The sequence below is a fragment of the Anastrepha ludens genome, chromosome 4 (genome assembly GCF_028408465.1).
Source record: "Anastrepha ludens isolate Willacy chromosome 4, idAnaLude1.1, whole genome shotgun sequence".
Lineage (NCBI taxonomy): Eukaryota > Metazoa > Arthropoda > Insecta > Diptera > Tephritidae > Anastrepha > Anastrepha ludens.
In genome coordinates, this window is record NC_071500.1 from 24,805,200 (window position 1) to 24,825,682 (window position 20,483).

Sequence of the window (20,483 nt, forward strand, 5' to 3'; positions counted from 1 at the left end):
GCGCTAAGGACTTGAAAGTTTGCCATATATTCGATGCGATAAATACCATATAAACAGTTACTTCAAATTATAGATATTAATTTTTCTATTTTTTGTTTGTTTTTTAATCTTATTTTGAAAGTACAATCATGTTAATCAGATAATTAGTGGTGGATGCTGTAAGCAACAGGAGATGAGACAACAGTCTTAATAAGAGATGCTGAGTGCACGACTGGCAAAACAGGGGCGGCATGCACCACCGGGGCGGCATGAACCACTGGAGTGACGACAGTCTTCAAAACGGGTGCAGCATGGACGACTGGAGCAGCGTGGACTACTGGAGCAGCGTGGACGACTGGAGCAGCATGGACGACCGGAGCAGCATGGACTACTGGTACAGCTGGCACCTTCCTGACCAGGTTCACGTGACTCTGGTGGGTGATGGCCGAGGAGGCGCTCGTGTCGACGTAGGCAGTTTTAGCAACTACAGCTGGTTGCACAACGGTATGTGTCTCGGCGAACAGACCAGGTTTGGCGGCGGCAACAGCGAGGAGGGCGAAGAATGCGAACTACGGAAAGGATAAAAAAAATTCATTAGAAAATGATGCTACAGAGTTAAAGCACAGCCCACTTACGTATTTGAACATTTTGATTTTTTTTGCGAGTGCAAATTTGTTGCTTTGATTGTAAGTAAATTGGAACTGATGGTATTGCCAGATTTGCTTGGAGTTTTTATACGAAATCCGTCATGCTCAGCGCAACCATACTAATTAATTCACTTACCATAGGTTATTTGTTGTTGGTACAGAAGGAAACATAAGTACATAGATAAAATTGATAAAGGTTGGTAGAAATGAAAACCTAAGCACACACATATGTACTTACACGCTTCCGCTGAGGTTATCTAAGTATGCAGTTGATGCGAAATAAAGAGTAACCTGTTTGGTACTTTACTCTTTGTGCCTTACACGCAGATTTCAATCGAGTGCCAATGGACGGAAGTTTAACTGACCTAGCTTTGGGAAGCAGCGCTGTGAGTGGGCGTATATTCTTGCTTATTGTTATCGTTTGTTTGTATGTTTATCTTTAGAAACAAATCAAATTTGATTTTTTACAATCAGTTTAAAGTAGATTTACACGTCGGCTGGACCAATCCGCTGTTGTATAATTTTTTGTAAGAAAATTATTACAAAGAAAAATAAAAAAATTGCTCCTGGTATGGGTACTGATTTTTATTCAGCAAGCTTCGTGTAACTTCTAAGAACAAAGATCCAAAGCTGAAAGGTCATTATGTGAAATTTTCAAAGCCGGGGTGCATTTTCTCGCATTAAGGGGGTCAAACGCCCATTCCTTCAAATATACAGGTGATATACACTTCTGCGTGGAAGATTCTGAGAAAACTATCCTTCGGAAAAGACCGCTTTGTTTTGGGGTCATATAAATTTTCCAGTACCTATGCCTTCAGATGCCCTCGAGCGATCTGTATACTCTTGAAGTTTCCTTTCGAAGTCAGGTGTACTCCAGTTTACTCATTGTTCAGTTCGATCTGCAAATTATTCTCAAATCTATTGACCTTAGTATTATCATCTCTGTCTAGTTGCGCAAGTGGGAGCTGCGGACTCAACGCAGCTGTGTTCTTGGAAGAAATCAGTTTTTCTTTAGTAAAACCCTCCCTAGTTATATTAAACACGGTACACTTGTTTGTTTTCTGACTAACTATGGATCTGAAACGGTATCGCAACAATGCGCACGCAATGCTAAGTGCTAGTCTCTGTTACCCAGCACTTGGGCTGAAAAGTCCCGGGCCTAACAAAGAAAACATGTGATGTTTTTTTGTTCAAAATTAGCTTTGTTCATCAAAGTAATTTCCATCAAGAACAACGCAATCATTCAAGTGCCGCTCTAACATTTCAATACCACTTTTGTAAAGGGGTTTATCTTTTACCTAAAAATAGGCCTCAGTTTCAGCGATATCCTCTTCATTAGAACGAAATTTCTTACCGGTGAGCATTTTTTGTAGGTTTACCATTGATTTGATTGACTTGTGGCTTGTGTGTTTTTGGTCAACAGTGAGCAAACGCGGCACCCACTTTGAACAGAGCTTTCTCATAGTCAAATGCCCATGCAATATCAGGCCAACTCGTTATTTTGATATCTTTACGATGTCAGCTAACTCAGGCATCAATCAAAAGGATTTTACGGATTTTTTTATGTTTTCTAGTGTTACCGCCAATAGTAGCACCGCCACCCTTAGCACAATAACCCACGAACTAAGAAATAGAATATCATGAAATTTTAACACCTGTATTTTTAATGTTGTGTACTAACTAAAAAAAGCGAATGCAATAAAACTAGTACTAGTGTGTTAGGCTCAGGACATTTCAGCCCATGTGTTATACTGTCGAACAGCCAGTTCGTGTGTTATCATTTTCTAATTATCATGATGCACATCCATGTCAGGATTCTTGAACAACAACCCCGGGATTCTCTTGCTAAACTTTTGCGTACCAAAAAGATCGGATGAACATTTTTTTGCGGTCACGAGATCATCTATGTGTGTTTACCTCACTATTTTGAATCTTTCTATTATTTTTCCTTAGCCTACTTATGCGATTCTTCCGTAGTGGATGTGATACACGTTGCTCTTGGAAAATATCAATAAAAAAGTAACTTGGCTTAGATTTTTGGACTGCTTTTCCTATTGACCTTGTAAATTGGCGTGTGAGTGAGATTTTGATCTCAGCTTGTGAGCTCGGCAACGATTTTCCCATTAAATTTGTTTAATTTATTAACTATTCTAGCAACTCTTCCCAGAGCAACTTGCAAGAATGAAAGATCATTTTCACTTCATTGACTTCGCTGACCTCTGGTTAAATATTAGTAATACATTGTTTCGTAATGTCCGTATTACCACTATCGGAAACAGTCTAGTTTCGGTTCCATCCCCCCAAATCCAATTTGTGGCGAAAGGGAAAGGTGAACATACCAAATTACTTTTATGGAGATACTGAATGCGATGATGCGGAGCACACCTTTTCCACCTGAAGAAATAATCGATAAAATCATGATAGGCGAGAAAAAATCTAATGTCGTCGCAAATTTCATTGAGAATATTATCCGAAAAAAGGCGTGAAATGAAAACTTATGCTGAAGAGCAAGATGCATATGTTTTTTAAAACAGGCAACCCTGCACGCAAGGTGATTAAGTGAATGTGTCGTCTTGGACCAATGCGGAAGCGTTCCCCGGGTTGAGGGAAAAATCCAAGAGAACAGGTGGGATGCTTTAAGTGGAGTCACCACACACGTAGTGCCGATGGTTGCTATATCCCGCAAAGACACTTTTAACCCGACCCCACAACCAAGCAAAAAGAAAAAAAATCAATACACACTTATACGTAATTGTATACAACTAATATTAGTAAAGAATACAAAACGAAACGAAACGAAGTTACATTGAAACAATATCTTATTTATTTAATTTAACAATATCACAGGTCACAGTGAACAAGTTTAATGATGAACAACATGGGCAACTGGGGCAGCAAAAACTGATTTTACAACAGGTGCAGCATGGACGACTGGCACCACGGGAGCAACAACAGACTTCACCACTGGAACATGATGAACGACTGGAGCGGAGTAGGACTTCACAACAGGTACAACGGGAGCAACAGTCTTCACAACTGGAACATTATGAACTACTGGAGCCGAGTACGTTTTCACCACAGGAACCGAATAGGTCTTTACTACGGGAACAATGGGCGCAACAGCCTTAACAACTGGAACCACTGGAGCAGCATGTACGACTGGAGTCACAGTCTTCAAAACGGGTGTTACAATATGGCCATTGTTATGCACTTGAGTGATGCTCTGATGGGAGACGGCAGTTGGAACGCTGTGCACTACAGAACCCACTTTGGCCACAACGGGTTGTGCGATGAAACCAGGAGCGGCGGTGGCGATGGCGAAGAAAGCGATGAAAGTGATCTGTGAGGATATTGAATTATTAATGAAATTTTAGAATATATCCAAGTCTAGAAATGTAAAAGACTTACGTATTTGAACATGTTGCTTTTGTTGACGAAGTAGTGGTTGTTCACTGTTTAAAGGGTGGAGGCTGATTGATGGCTTTCAAATGAATTTGTGCGAAATTTATAGTGCCAAAAAATATATGCTGAATGCATGTGATCTGAGCATAAAATCATAGCGCATTGAACTTGAACCTTAAAATTTTGCGACACCAACTGCCCATAATTAACATTTTATTCGCGAGCTTTGAGTGCGCACACATTCACATATGCGCATGTGCATAGCGATCCAACAATAAACAATACTGAAGTAGTGAGCTTAGGAGGCACGCATGATTGAATTTGTTTCGCTTTTGAATATTTTGCCTTGGAAAGCAGAAAATAAGTATCTTATTTAGCGCCACCAAAGTATCTGCTAGAAAACTGACAGCGAGACCTACTCTTCAGGAGCTTTATTGAAATGTTTGGGTAATTAAACGCACATTAATTAGCTTAAATTCAACTCTAAAGCCCAATTACAATGATTTGGCAAATATTTTTAAGTTGCAGCTGAAGTGATTGCCGGGGACGACTACTAACTCTGTGCATACTTCATAGACCCAATATTAACGGCTTTTAAAAACTATTTTCTTAAAAATAAGTAAGTACTCACACAAAACAGGGTCCACAAATACATATATAGTACATATGCACAATGCATACATATTTATTTTAAATAGTTCATTTGCGTATTCGATTTCGAATGATCGTCCATTAATTTGTTGTTTGTATGTACTCGTTTGTATTTTGTGGTCAAATTTTTACGCGTAAGTCAATGCCAATAACCCATTGACTTGGTGTGTAACCGTTGAACATAAAAAAATCGATGTATACTTTAACTGAATATATAAATTCCTCGCAGATCTCTTAGCTTATCATCAGTTAACCAACAAATTTCAAAGAGCTAACACTAGCAGCAAAAATATAGCAGCAACATGTTCAAATACGTATGTTTCCTTTATTGAAATTAATTAAAAATTCGGTATTTGCAATAACTACGAAAACTATTTTTTCTTCCGAGCAGGTCGCCTTCATCGCTTTCTTCGCCATCGCCACCGCCGCTCCTGGTTTCATTGCACAACCCGTTGTGGCCAAAGTGGGTTCTGTAGTGCACAGCGTTCCAACTGCAGTCTCCCACCAGAGCATCACTCAAGTGCATAACAATGGCCATATTGTAACACCCGTTTTGAAGACTGTGACTCCAGTCGTACATGCTGCTCCAGTGGTTCCAGTTGTTAAGGCTGTTGCGCCCATTGTTCCCGTAGTAAAGACCTATTCGGTTCCTGTGGTGAAAACGTACTCGGCTCCAGTAGTTCATAATGTTCCAGTTGTGAAGACTGTTGCTCCCGTTGTACCTGTTGTGAAGTCCTACTCCGCTCCAGTCGTTCATCATGTTCCAGTGGTGAAGTCTGTTGTTGCTCCCGTGGTGCCAGTCGTCCATGCTGCACCTGTTGTAAAATCAGTTTTTGCTGCCCCAGTTGCCCATGTTGTTCATCATTAAACTTGTTCACTGTGACCTGTGATATTGTTAAATTAAATAAATAAGATATTGTTTCAATGTAATTTCGTTTCCTTTCGTTTTTCATTCTTTACTAATATTAATTGTATACAATTACGTATAAGTGTGTATTGATTGTTTTGTTTTTTTTTTTGCTTGGTTGTGAGGTTGGGTTAAAAGTGCCTTCGCACGATATAGCAACCATCAGTACTACGGGTGTGGTGCTTTCACTAAAAACATTCCTCCCCTCCTCGTGGATTTTCCCCTCAACCCAGGGACTGCTTCCGCATTGGTCCAAGAAGAACACATTTACGTAATCGCCCTGCGTGCAGGCTCGCCTGTTTTGAAAAACATATGCATCTTGCTCTTCAGCATAAGTTTCCATTTCACGCCTCTTTTGTCGGATAATATTCTCAATGAAATTTGCGACCGTATTCCATTTTTCCTCGCCTATCATGATTTTATCGATTATTTCTTTAGGTGAAAAAGTTGTGGTCCGCCTCATCCCATTCAGTATCTCCATAAATGTAATTTGATAGTTTACTTCTCCCATTCGACACAAATACTTGCGAAACGCCCCGTGTCCAGACAAAAACTATGTGATAATTAACTTCCCCGTGCTTTCTTTCTACTCACTTTTTTAAATCGGGTATTCGTCTCGCTGTCCATTTACCGTACTGTTCAGAATTCCATCTTGTTTACCAACTGTTTGCGATCTTGGGCCAGAATATCTATAGGGATGGTTACGCTGATAACTAAAACCGCTGTTTCTGATACTCTTCTGTATGGCGAAGCCACTCCGAGAGCGCAGTTACGTTGCACAGATTGTAAAGTTTTTCACCGACATTTCACTCTTAGCGAATCTACCCATATTTCGCAGCCGGATTGAAGAATCGAGTTCGTTATGTTCACTAAAAGTTTTCACGTGCTCTGAGATTGACCTCCATGAATTTGGATTTGCCAAGAACTTACTTTACTTGTGGAAGAATGACTTATGTGCGCCCAGTAAGTTTATCTTGAGTGTAGTTGTACTTCTAGGCATTTGATCACTCTTTTTGTCGATAAAGTGGCACCGTGTACTGTATAAGGAGTGGTCTAATAGAGTATCCACAATATCCACCATGCCATTCCAAGTCCGGTGTCGCTCAAGCGAGACATGACACTGATCATGACTGGAGCTGGATCAAACCAAATATTAACTTTTTATTAAATAAAATAAAATATTAAAAATTACGGAAATATTTTTAGTGAAGGAAGGAATGAAAAAGTGACCTGTTCGCCCTTGTAAATAGTTTAAATTAGAACTTACATTAATTTCATTATTATTCTTGATTGTCTAACTAAGCGTATTAGGGCGATTGAGGGCGACCTCCAGCTGATTTAGTCTGTTAGTAGAAGCTTTGGCAGGGAACTAATTTTCCCGCTGACATGTCCGTCTGACTTTGAAGTGCACTCCAAACACTCAAAGAAGTAGTCTATGGTCGCGTCATCCTTGAAATAATAAAGATTTTATAAAACTGAAAAAAAAAATGTATAAAAAAACAAAAAAATAAAAGTTTTTCTAATAGTGGTCGCATTCAATGGCGAACCTCCGAGTGTATTTCTGCGTATCGTAAAAACCATTTGCCCTTCGGAGATGGCATAAAACTGGAGATTCCTCCATTTGTGGAACAACATCAAGACGCAAACCACGAATAGGAGGAAGTGCTCGGCCCCAAACACCTAACAGACGTCAATTATTTATTTTATAATTTTTTTTTTTTATAAAATCTTAGTATGATGCAGATTACGTCGAGTTATTCGTTAATCGGAATTAGCAAAAAGTACTTGGCGACGAAGCCTCTGTCACTATAAATCCGATGCCCAATTTCTTCGCTTCGCTGCGCTTCCTTCCATGGAACTCAACTTCGCTTGTAAGCCTGCAAACCAATAGCGTTCTCTTTGGTTTTATTTGATAAACCGCAATAATAACGGTGGTCAATCAAAGTGTGATCAAATAAGAATTCGCTTGAGAGACAATTTGCAATGTGTTGGCGTGGAATTTTTTTAATTCAGTAAAACGCTTTTAAGTGCGAATCTTTTTCCAAAAATTATATATGTATAACAAAAATTTTAAATGTATCAATAAAATAGTTTTCAGCAAACGTTGAATTAAATATTGATTCAAAGAAATACTGCTTCGAATAACTTTTACACCACCGTTCCTGAAATTTGCTCACATTTACTTTCTATAGCGGCCTAACAGCTGGGCGTGCCAACTTAAAATCTTATCTGTGATAAATATAATAAGATTACAAGTGAAAAAAGTGTATAGACAAAGCAAAAAAATGTTCGACCTTTATTTAACAACGAGGTTCTGAGATATTTTATTTAAGAACACCCTAACATATTTAGCGAGCCTTTTGCTCCGACCATGCAATCTCTGGTTAACCCTTAAGTTGTAAATCCTCGATCGGGAGCCCACCGAGTCTCGCCTGCTCATTTTGGCCTACCCCAAATAGGTGTTTAGTTGCTACTCAGAGGATTATTATTATTGATTGGCTGTTTGTGCACTGCGACCTGAAGAGATCTATTGTGCAGCGCCATGTAGCCTACTCGAACAGTTTTAGGCTGTTAATAAATCCTAAAACTGCTGTAGCCTTTATTTCTATCAAGAAGTTTGGATCTATAGCCCCATTTCCCAGGTAATTTAGTCTACGTCGAGCCAGTGCTGATTGAACCAATTGGGCTCTCCAGTAATCGATTAGGCCTCGTTGTTTCTCCTCACGCAGAAAGGCACTTTCACCCCGCTGAAAGGTTCACGACCTACGAAGGGAGTGTTTGCCCCCTTATTCGCTAAAGTGTCCGCAATTTCATTCCCTTCGTGGCCCTCATGTCCCGGAACCCACATCAACTAACAAAGTTCCTTGTTGCTAGGGTGTTGAGGATTTTAAAACATTCCCAGACCAACCCTAAATCAAATGAGAAGTTATCCAGAGGATAATTGACCGATAACCGATGTTGTAACCTGTTTGAAGTCATTGCAGAATTAAAATCGTTAAACTTTCTTAGACTCTTACCTTCATTCTCCATGAATACGATTTTGCTTTTCTATGGATTTCGACACTTTGTATACTGTAAATAATCGGTATTTTGTTTTCCAAACTCCAAAAAGAAAACAAAAACATTTACAACAAGAAATTTAAACAAAAAGGTGCTTTACGGCAATGAAGGTGCTCCGTAGTAGACGCCGCAACCGAAGCGTAATAGAAAACGCAATCCATGAGAAAAAGTATTGTATGATTTTTCATTTTGCTCGATGCTGCTCAGGCCTTCGGCAAGCTATGGATTTTGCTTCCAAAGGAATTTTTTGGCGTTTTAACTTCGTATCTAAACATTAGATATCTCAGGACCAAGCGCGATAGAACTTATGCAAGCGTTACGCCAATAAATGCATGAAAGTATCCTTGGACCTATACTCTATCTGCTCTTCACAACTTTCTGTATACTCAATTAACCAGGTCATAATTTAAAAATATACAAATACCATAAATCTTTCTGTACTTAATTTTTATTTTTATATTTTAATCACGGTATGCGCTATTTTTCTGTCGCAAAGTGTTTTTGCTTATGTTTTTGGTCACCAACACAGCGATAATCAACACAACACAAGCAGCTAAACACACCTCCCATAGCTTACGTGAGCATACATAAATGTGTCTACTCGTAAATTTTGTTGCTGAAATTCCTCGCTCTCGCTTTGTTTGGCACGTTTACTACGTGGTTTTGCTAAATTTGGCAAACTCAAAACTAACCAGTTACCTCTACAACTTTCCAATTACCAGCCGAAATAGCTGCTATACAATGTTGCTGGCGAACTTGCAACATTCGCTGTTCAAGTTCAATGTGAAAATATTGATTGCCAGGAAAACTTGAATTAGTGAAATAAATTTCTGGTACGATTTAGCTGATTGCGAACTTCTTCGCTAGTGATGCGATCTTATCGAATTCAATAAATGCATACGAGACGCCGTAGCCGAATGAGTCGGTACGTGACTACCATTCGAATGCGAGTAGGTTCAAATCTCCGTGCATGAAACATCAAAATTAACGGAACGGTTTTTTCTAAAAGCGGTTGCCCCCCGGCAGGCAATGGTAAGCTTCCGAGTGTATATCTGCCATGAAAAATTTGTTTTTTTACGAATCTGCCGTTCAGAGTCAACTTAAAACAGTAGGTCCCTTCATGTATGGAACAACTCCCAGACGCACACCACAAATAGGAGAAGGAGCTCGACCAAATACCCAAAAAGGGTGTTAGCGCCAATTATATATGTATATATTATATTATATATATATATTTTATAATTTTTATAATTTCTAATATATGTATATATAATTGGCGAGGGTCGTTTGGAAAGTCCATGCAAAAATGAAAGCAACTTATTTCTTTGGGGTACACTTTTTTTCATTTTTCGACATATCCTCCTTTTAGGCTTATACACTTCATCTGGGGGGTTGACGCCTTCCGAAAAATAGGATTTGTCCAAGTCTGACAAATAGCCATACGTTTCCCGCCAAACATTTCTTCTAATTGTGGTACAAATAGTAATCCGAGGCAGTCTGGAGAATAGGCGGGATGTGAAGCGAGTTGAAACCTTTTTTGCTTAATTTCGCGCCCACAACTACTGAGGCGTAAGCAGGTCTGTTGTCGTGATGGAAACGGAAAATCACTCGGCTTCCGCGATTCCAACGAATGCCAAACAAGAAGAAGAAATAGATCGATCTGGCTGAAACTTGATATGTCGATGGTTTTCGAGAAAAGTGACATAATTCAAAAATACAAGTTTTGTAGAAAATCAATTTTAAAATTACGCAAATAGATAATCTAAGTTTTTGATTACCAATATTCATATTTTCCAATCCTACTGGTTTTGTGCAATCATAATACAACAGTGCTTTGTGGAAATACCATATTTTACATTCTTAGCTTATTTTAAAAAGAAATATTGTAAGTTTTTCGCAAATGTGTCATTTTTCCTGAAAAGATTTAAAAAATGTATTGTATATTATATTTTTTTCAAATTTTGAGATACATTTCGAAGAGTAGTAGAGTCAAAAGCAAAAAAGCAATTTATTTTTGATTATTTTATTATATATTATATTACAAAATAAAAATTGTAACACAACATTTACAAACTTCCTCTGAATAAACTAGTAAAACAAAAACAAAAACAATTAAATCCTTTGGTAGAACATAAAAAATACTTTTTTTAAGGCATAATGGTAAGAAAAATCCTAGATGTTATTGTAGAACTGAGAGTAATACTTTGGAATGATATTCTTCTCCATCAGTTTTAATAAACCTTCCTTTTTTTATCCTTAACTTTCTGTTTAGCCTTGTAGGCGCGATTGAGCGCAGGTAGAGTTGTTAATTCGCTATTACTGCTAGTACTACTACGGGTAGACGATGTTCGGGCTTTATTTACTTCAAATTTCATAAAATCAGTCTCGGAAAATGATGTTTTATAAAACACTGTAAAAGGGGACTCTTTTCCACTCTGAAGATACTAATATCATTTATTTTTACAAGTTCTCCATCTAAGTTTTTAAGGATTTTTGGAGTTGGATCAGTTTTCTAGATAAGTGACGCGCCAATTCGATCACCTGACAAAACGACACTATCGCCATCTCTCAGAATTGCTTCAAGATTCGCTTATGACACTTTTCCAGGTAAAAATATATAAACTCTGTAGTTGATTTTTGCTTTTAACGGCAAAACTCCGAATTTTGAGTTGTGTCACTTTTCTCGAAAACCATCGATGTTTTCTTCCAAGAGATGCTACTAACTAAACACAACCTCGATACGCGCCAGTTGTGATATATCTTTGACTTTGCACGAACTTTTCAAACGACCCTCGTATGTACGTAGGTGGAGCAATGCCAACAGCAGTGTCTGTTAACGTAAAGTGTGACATTTTTAGTGATAATCGTATTCAAAACAATTTGTCATACATACATTCGCTAACTATTTGCGTTGTTACACATACCAGCAGCATTGATATAGATCAAGAAATGGAATTAAGCTATACTCCATATATTCAGTATTGCATTAGCATTTCATAAAATGTGGCAATCGCTCAAAAAAGTGCATGTCGATTGCTTCGAAACTTAGCTCAAACACATGCATATTAACCCTCATGGAAAAAAAATTAGCCCGCTTTGGCTATCACGAAGGATGAACTATAATTCTTCGTCCAAGTGGGCTCACTTTTTGGGCAGCCACTACAAGCCAACCTAGTCCTAGTAGTCTAGTAGGTAATAAACTCTCATTTCTACTTCTTTATAACGAAATTTAAGTGACATTCACATACATAACTAATATTGTATTTGGGCACGCCTCTTTCAGCCGATCTTCTCTTCGGTTGTCTGATGTGCGTTTTGATGCTTCCATACACGTACGCCTACATTTTTTTTCCTTTTCATGGTAGAAACCCGCAAAAAGGTTTATCATTGCCTGCTGGGGACTGTCTACCGTTGGAAAATACGCATTCTTTAATTCGATACTTCATGTTCACAAGGGTCATCGAACCCCGAGCCAACTGGGCGCTAGCCATGCACAACGCTGTTCGATCGTTAATTCTGGTGCGGAATGATCAAAAATCAACGCAGAGTTTATTAGGGATCTAGGACTTCGCCGTGCAAAGTTAATCTTATGAAAGCTTATTAAATTCACCAAAATCGCCCAAGTTTAATGCAGTTTAGTTTTTTTTTTTTCAACAATTTCAATACAATGTTTCAACCAAAACAAATAAGAGCAAGTAAATCTTCTTCATTGCAAACTACCCAGTGTGAAGTTATCCGCATCCCCAGACTCTGAGCGAACTGTTACGAAACGGTCTCTAAATTGTAGACAGCTGAGCCATGTAGGGTGGACTGAATATCAACGCCCTAAAAATCGCAATGCTGATATCTACAAACAAATATAAAATATTTACTTTCAAAGTTCTCTCATTAAAAGGCGTGGGACTTACAATTGCTACTGGTAAACTCAACTGGAACCGTAATATCTAAGACAGGTCAAGAAAAATGGCCACTGCTCTTTGCGCATGCAAAACGGCTTTAGGTAAAAGATGGGTCTTAAAACCGCGCATAGTACACTGCATGTAGTGAGGTCTATCCTCATCCATGGTGGGACTGATTCGTGGCCAACAGTGGGAAATATGGTTTGCAATAGCAAAATGAAAAAGATACAAAGTGCAGCATCCATAGGACCGCTGCCATCTATCCCAACCAAGGGTCTTGAGACTCTATACGAGGTGTATTCAAAAAATATCGCGAATTTTGGCAGGTGACGTATATTCGAATACCGATTTTTTTGTGGCGATATGTTGGTACTCATGTCTCTCAGTCATGCCGACCCGAACTCGTCATTTGAATGTTCAGTTAATTGTTGACAGCTGCTTTGCATGTACGTATTTCGGCTCATCTTCGATTTTTAACTATTCAAAAAGATGGATGAAAGAACCTGTATCAAATTTTGTGTGAAAAACGAAATGAAGTGCGCGGATGCATTCCGAATGTTGACTGTGTCATACGGAGAAGCTACTTTGAACCAAAGCAACGTTTATCGTTGGTAAAAAATGTGTCCAGAAGGCCGAGAAGATGTGAACGACGAAAAGCATGCAGAACGCCCGAGCACTTCAATAACAGACGAAAAAATTGATAAAGTGAAGAAAATGGTATTGGCCAATCGTCAAATCACCGTTAGGGAAGTTGCTGAAGACCTAGACATATCGATTGGCTTGTGCCATTCGATTTTTTCAATGATTTGGGCAAAATTCGTACCAAAACTGCTAAATTTCGACTAAAAGCAGCATCGCGTGAACATTGCTAATGAGGTGTTGGACTCTGTCCGCGGCGACCCAAATTTGCTCCAGAGGGTCATAACTGGTGACGAATCGTGGGTTTATGGTTATGACGTGGAAACCAAAGCTCAATCATCTCAATGGAAGCTGCCGCACGAACCAAGACTGAAAAAAGCGCGAAAAGTTCGGTCGAATGTAAAATTTTTCCTTACCGATTTCTTCGATTGCAAGGGCGTTGTGCATCATGAGTTCTTGCCACTGGGTAAAACGGTAAATAAGGAATATTACCAGCAAGTACCCGCATTTGTGGAAGAACAAAAATTGGCTCTTGCATCACAATAACGTCCCTGCTCACACATCGTTGCTTGTGCGCGACTTTTTGGCCAAAAACAACACATTAATGATGCCACAACCACCGTATTCCCCAGATCTGGCCCCTGTGACTTTTTCTTGTTCCCTAAACTGAAGAGGCCCATGAAAGGACGACGCTACGCCACAGTTGACGAGATAAAGACGGCATCAGAGGAAGAGATGAACAAGATAAAAAAATTATTTTTTGAAGTGCTTCGAAGATTGGAAAAAACGTTGGCACAAGTGCATAATATCTTATGGGGATTACTTTGAAGGGGACAAAATAGATATTAATGAATAAATAAATAATTTTTGAAAAAACTCAAAATTCGCGATACTTTTTGAACACACCTCGTACTATCTTTTCATAGATATCCATGGCAAATTTCGAACTAATTGCAACGACTGAAATTATGTCTGGATTTATATTCAAGAAATATTTCAGATTTGTACACTCGGAAATTTTTTGAACCCCTCCGGAGAACACAGGGAGCTGGATTACACTGCTCCACTATTTTATTTTGAAAACAAAAATTCTCCACACGAATCCCAGAAAAATGTGAATGGAATTACGTTAAGGGCCTTGACCCAGCGTCTGGGGCTAACTTCACTGACAGCTCAAGACTAAATAATAAGACATCCACTCGGAAGTACCTTAGATGAACTTAAGTCTACGGCTACCTGACTACTGCAGTGTCTTTCAAGCAGAGTTAATAGGTATAAAGAAGGCTGCGTTATAGGTCAGGCTGTCAAGCTGTCATAAAACCTCTATAGTGCTATTCTTAATGAGTTAGCTAAGCAGTGTACCACGAAAATTGTCTGAGTTGCTGGACACAGAGACAGCCCTGGATTTTGCATCGCTTATGAGCTGGATTGATTTGGAATTGATTTTAAATCTTTCATTCCTGCCCAATATATGAGCATCTCTTTATCCTCAAGCAAATTCTGGATCAGGTTGGTCTACATTTCGTTAGACAATAGAAAACGGATCACAGAGCTCACTTTTGAGATAACAAGACAGGTTTGGGTTAGAAGGAATGAGCATGAAACTATTGCTGAGGGACAATCTGGACTGTTTTTTCATTAGCACGGTGGTTGATAAAATCACCGGACACTGCCTCCTGGGAGCACATGGAAAATGTATGAAGTTTGCCTTAAATTACTTTTGCCGCAGCTGCAGAAACGAGGAAGATGTGGAGAGTGTTAGAGACACTTTCTCTGCCTCTGATTCACTTTTGTCAGAACGCGATATCGATGTCTAAACTCTTACTTCATTGGATGACTAGCAAACTAGAATCGGCAGCCATCCACAGTTCCACCCATCGTTTCACCACATTGGGAATTAAAGAGGGAACTTGAAGACTAGTGGTATCACAATCAGCCTCTAAGTATAAGTGGGCTCGCTCTACACCCTTATGGAGAGTCACTAGCACCGTAACCTAGCCTAACCTAACCTAAAGCTGGAGTCACTGTTATCGTTGCTTGAATTGTATACTTATCAAAGATTTCAAATAAAATTTGGAGAACTTCAAATTTTAAAATCAATTTTAAAAATAAAGAAACAGATTACTCATATTACATATGAAATCAAAATAAAATATTTCACAACATCAATCTCGTTTTTAATAACCGCACCTCATAATCTTAGGCTGGAATTAATGCACATGGAAAGTTTTAACATTTCCCACAAGTAAAAATTTCCGCTGCACTAACAGTTTAACATTTGTTACACATATTTTATATGTGGTTGCATATATTTTTCATAGTCGTATGGATATCAGAAACGTATCGTTTACTGGCACAACCTCGCATCACGCCATGAGTCTATAATGCTATTGATGCCCTAGACGAAAATGAAGTTTCTGTACAGTTTCATTGTTGGCTTAATCATTAACTCCGAGTGGATCGTAGGGCCAAAATAAAGTTACTGAAGTCGTTGCGATTATTAACAAGTTCTTTAGGATTATTACAGTTTGTATGGCGGTCGGCAGCTATCATACATCGCTACGGTCTTTGATGTAGCTGAACGCCTTGCAGATTCCAAGAAAGGATTTCGCTGCAGACTTCGCCAGCATCTTTGCGCAGTGTATAGCCAATCCAACCAAACCTGCTGCGTTTTATGTTTTTCGTATTTGTATAATTGTGCAAAAGCACTGCAGTCTATATTTATTCGATTTGAATGACTTCGGATGTTTCACCAGTTGCTGATATTTTGCTCTCGTGATAACAAAAGTCCTTCTTGTGGAAGACAGGACAGGAGGGAAGTCTACAGTCATATGTGGGTCATCATTCATTGAGAAGTTCGATATGAATTCGAGCTTTATTCCAATAACTTAACAAAATTCAGCGCAGGATTATGAAGACTAGATGGCTGGTGGGACATGTGCATGAAAGGCCAAGAAACTGTGACGAGAATGTCCAATATTTGAGCTATGTCTGTTACATACTTAGGCAGTATAACCCTCACAAAATGTAGTATCATTAAGCCCTATTCAGTATGTCTTATTAGCTTACCTAACTTGCAAACCATTTAGCATACAGCTGGCCTTTAGATATCTAACGTATTGGTAGTTAGTTTAACGTTGTTCTGTGCAAGTACAACAACTCACTCTAAATCCGTATTTAACATATTTTACCTGAAGGTTGAATAAAAGTTAACTATACCTTCCCTAATAGTTTAGCTAAAAACGTCACAAACTTGCTTCTAATTGGTCCTGAGCCTCTCTGTGGAAATTCTATGGATCAACGACAGGCGAAACAATTCCTAACGCCGAACAGAAGAATTTCTGATAAGCTACTTTCGCTGAGCAGAACAGACTTAAGACTTTTAACTGATTACTTTACAGGCCACTGTAGTCTGAGATACCACTTAAACAAAATTGGTCTCCCTGAAACCATTATCTGCCGATTCTGGACACTGATAACTCAGAACACATTCTTTCTAGATGCCCTGCAAGTAACATATCTCTGATCTGGGTTCCAAGACATAGCAACATAGAGGGAAATGAAATTGTAAGACATAGTAACATTGAGGCAAATGAAATTGCTGATGAGCTTGAAAAGAAGGGAACTGAATTGGTCTCAGAGACCTCCTACCCGATCATCAACATCCCTCTTACTTATTTTTCAGGCAAGCGCAGAAAAGGTGGAGCTCCATTTCTTCATGTGGTATTTCGAAAACCCTGTGACTCCAGTGCAATAGACGAAAGACTCAGTAAGCCCTGGCGTTTCCAAGCCATTTTATTTCCAAACTCGTAGCTGTGTTTACCGGTCAGCTGGCGATCGGCACACACGCGGGAAAGCTAGGTTTACCATTCAACCCCCCTTGCAGAAGCGGTGGGGACCTTTCAGAGAAGGATACTGTTGAGCACTTTCTCTGTAAATGTCCGCGATTGGCAGCTAAGCAATTAAGGTCACTGGATGCTCCTTTTTTCGACAGCTTGTGGCAGCGTTTCAACCTTAATCCCATAAATCTTCTCAATTACATCAACAGCTTTGGCTGGCTGTAGATATTTGCCTGTTGTATGTTTCATAACGGTATCAAAACGGTGCTTTAATGCTACTTGGGGAGTGCCAGAGTGGAATTGAAGCCATTTCACCTACCTACCTACCTCCTGCACTAGGCAGGATGACCGAGGTGATACTGCCGTACACTCATATAAATTATGGAACGGTAAACCTCGGAATGTGCCAAAACTTTTAAAACGCCTTAAAATATAGGGTGTCTCAGCAGGCTTTGCACCATAGATCTGTTTTGATCGCAGTGTGCAGTAGCCTAATAGTAATAATAATAATAATAATAATACCTTCTCCAGCCATCTGAATATCATGAATAATTGTCTTTTATATGAAATTTTTCAAGCATAAAAATAATTATTTCCTACCAATAACAAACCAAAACAAACTAGTCTTATTAGTGTATAAAAAACTATATTTCAAGTATTGTTACATACTTTTTACTTACAATATTAATACAAAACTTTAAAGCATTCTAAGTTTATTAGAAACACCAACATTCACTAAAATTCACTTATACTCGTACATAAAAATATCAACACAAATATTATCAATCTATCTTCGAATAGGAAAAAATAGCAAGCACACATTAATCGGTACTTTTTGCACAGGCCTACATATAAACATATTTACATAGGTATGTATGAACAACGGTTCACTTTGTTCGTTTCATGCTTGGCGCCCTTCACTCTGGCACATACACCGGACTGATATCCAGCACTTCGTGTCGTTCGTCTAAGCGTTCATTTCGCGCCAGTGTACGATTCACATTCAACGGTTCCACATAGCCCAAAGAACGACCCATGGGCGCTAGTACGAGATGCGCATGCGCCTGCGAAGAGCCCTGATAGGAGACCACCGAAGGTGCCGCATCGATAATTATACCCGCCGCTGTGGCAGCCGCCATTCGATCGATTGGCTGTGCATTGCAATGGTTATGGAAAACAATGCAGGTGAGGAAAAACGCGACAAATGTGGAAAACTGCAAGTGAAGTGCGAGTATGAAAATGTGCATGAAATTGCAAAAGTGACAGATTGACTCAATCCATTTACAAATATACTTACAAATTTCATGATTACGAGCTCGAACAACTTCAATGCGCTCAATACGCTCGACACTTTACGCGCACAGCGAAAAAATGTGCAGACTAGGAAAGCGCAATGCCGCAGACAGACTGAATGACTGACTGATTGGTTAGCTGATGGCTTGGTTGTCTGTCTTACTAACTGACTTACCTAGCCATGTGAATGTGTGAGTGGGTACTTAGCCAGCCGGCACGATTGTTGCGATCGCTGCCATGCATTGTTGGTAGGCATTATTGGAATGAGTACGGCGAGCATGTAAATATCAGAGTTGCGGTAAAAACTTGATTTCATATAACCGCAAGCAATATGCGTACAGCTACGGTCAAAATAATAGTAGTACACACGAGGAAACCCAAAATAGAATATACGAGCACATAAGCAATAAAATCTAAATTGTACACAACTTTTCTCAAAAGCAGACAAACTCAAAAGTGAAGCAAATGGGTGAAGAATGCAACTATTCTTGGCACAAATGGGAAGGGATTGGCCACACGCTAAGGAAAAATCACGAAAATATCGCTTAACAAGCGTTACGCTGGAACCAATTTCAACGAAATGGTAGAGGAATTGGCAGACCACGTATCACCACGCTGAAATGAAGTGTCTTGGATTATCGTAGATCGAACTAAGATCCTTAGCAGAAAACCGTGTCCGTTAGCGTAGAGGAGTGGTTGACGCCCTATGCCCCAAACAGGAGTTGGAGGAACACATATATATGTATATATATATATATATATATTGGCACATAACAGTTATAGTTTTGAAATTGTAGAAAACTTATTTTACTTTGAAACCAACAGATTTGGATATAATAATATCAACCTTGAAATCAAATGGGAAATCTCTATCACCAACAAGCGCTAATTTTGATTTAGTAGGTATATACTTAAGCAATAAATCTGCCCTTGACAAACAAAAGGAACGCTTTATGAGACTCTCATCATGAACGGCTTACGGACGTATGTAAATACTCTAGTACAGAACACGATGGCAAATGTTGGCAGAAGGAAGTAAGATCTGATCAACTGCAGAAGAACTGGTCTTCATGTGATGTTTTTAAACAATTTTAGTTAGCATGTCCATTATGTAAATAGATGTAGTTAGCCCACCTATCTTTAATCTCCTTCTTCACTATGCGATAAGAAATGAAGTCAAGTTGGGAAACCTTCTGAGTCGTTCTGGAATAACAATCGCGTATGCAGACAATATCGCCATAGTGGCAAGGAAAAAAGATATATATTTGAAACCTTTTGCAACATTGAGAGTCGTGTGAAAGCAATAGGCCTTAGAGTAAGTGAAGCAAAAACTAAAAAGCTGAAGATCTCTCGCAGTGAAGAGAGACGAAATCCTGAAAACTTCGTAATCGGGACATTGACCTTTGGGGGAGTTCAATACCTGAAATATTTGGGAGTGTTAATAAAAAATTACAACAGTAGTCTCGGCGCAAACACAGACGAGCAAATAAAGCATATTGTGCCCACACAAAATTGCTGCAACCTAAAGTGGTAACACGAACTCCAACTCTACCAGTCAATAATACTGCCAGTGCTGTCGTCCGGCTGTGAGTACTAGACAATGACAAAACCAAAAAAGCTCAAGAGCGTTCAAGGGAAGAGTGCTCCGAAGGGTGGCCTTATGCGCTGCAACGATGGAACGTACCGAATACGCTAAAACGCTTAGGTTAACCTAACTTGACCAAGTCATAGCCGACCTGAAAAAGCTGCGAGTTAGGAACTCGAAGCCTATTGCTAATTGGAAGAGGATTGTGGACCAAGCTAAAGCTCACCCTGAGCTGTAATCTCTACTTGATATTGATGATGACGATGAGTTTATTAGCATGTGAAAGGAAAAAAGACTGAGGTACTTTATTGGATTGACTTGTTCATTATCACCTTCAATATACTTTTAAGTTCTTCACATACAATATTTTTCTGAAAAATCCCTAAATGAAATTTTCCAGCAACTAATTCTCGGGCTGTCTTAACTCTCATGTGACCTACCAAACTAATGTTTTAAGCCTTTTTCAAAAACAAGGCCTTCAAATCAGCCCTGAGATGCGTTATGTGATGTTGAACAAAAATACTCCTCACTAAACTTTACTATGTACATATGTATATCTGGCTAACTGGGCTTTCATTCAAT

At 39.0% G+C, this 20,483-nt stretch overlaps 4 protein-coding genes across 4 annotated transcripts; 1 reads left to right on the forward strand and 3 right to left on the reverse strand.

Annotated features, from left to right (window-relative positions):
• Window positions 1-118: 118 nt before the first annotated feature.
• Window positions 119-669, reverse strand: LOC128861313 (A-kinase anchor protein 14-like). The gene is made up of 2 exons (XM_054099356.1): window positions 615-669; window positions 119-548 (listed from the first exon to the last, which is right to left on the reverse strand). Exons 1-2 carry the CDS (start codon window positions 624-626, stop codon window positions 144-146), a joined length of 417 nt encoding a protein of 138 aa, XP_053955331.1. The 5' UTR covers window positions 627-669; the 3' UTR covers window positions 119-143.
• Window positions 670-3,489: 2,820 nt separating this feature from the next.
• Window positions 3,490-4,096, reverse strand: LOC128861312 (calphotin-like). The gene is made up of 2 exons (XM_054099355.1): window positions 4,035-4,096; window positions 3,490-3,966 (listed from the first exon to the last, which is right to left on the reverse strand). The coding sequence occupies exons 1-2, from the start codon at window positions 4,044-4,046 to the stop codon at window positions 3,490-3,492; spliced, it is 489 nt and encodes a 162-aa protein (XP_053955330.1). The 5' UTR covers window positions 4,047-4,096.
• Window positions 4,097-4,981: 885 nt separating this feature from the next.
• Window positions 4,982-5,547, forward strand: LOC128861150 (calphotin-like). The gene is made up of 2 exons (XM_054099068.1): window positions 4,982-4,993; window positions 5,071-5,547. The coding sequence occupies exons 1-2, from the start codon at window positions 4,982-4,984 to the stop codon at window positions 5,545-5,547; spliced, it is 489 nt and encodes a 162-aa protein (XP_053955043.1).
• A 12,106-nt stretch (window positions 5,548-17,653) lies between these two features.
• LOC128860040 (uncharacterized) lies at window positions 17,654-18,486 on the reverse strand. The gene is made up of 2 exons (XM_054097264.1): window positions 18,321-18,486; window positions 17,654-18,237 (listed from the first exon to the last, which is right to left on the reverse strand). The coding sequence occupies exons 1-2, from the start codon at window positions 18,327-18,329 to the stop codon at window positions 17,941-17,943; spliced, it is 306 nt and encodes a 101-aa protein (XP_053953239.1). The 5' UTR covers window positions 18,330-18,486; the 3' UTR covers window positions 17,654-17,940.
• Window positions 18,487-20,483: the final 1,997 nt, after the last annotated feature.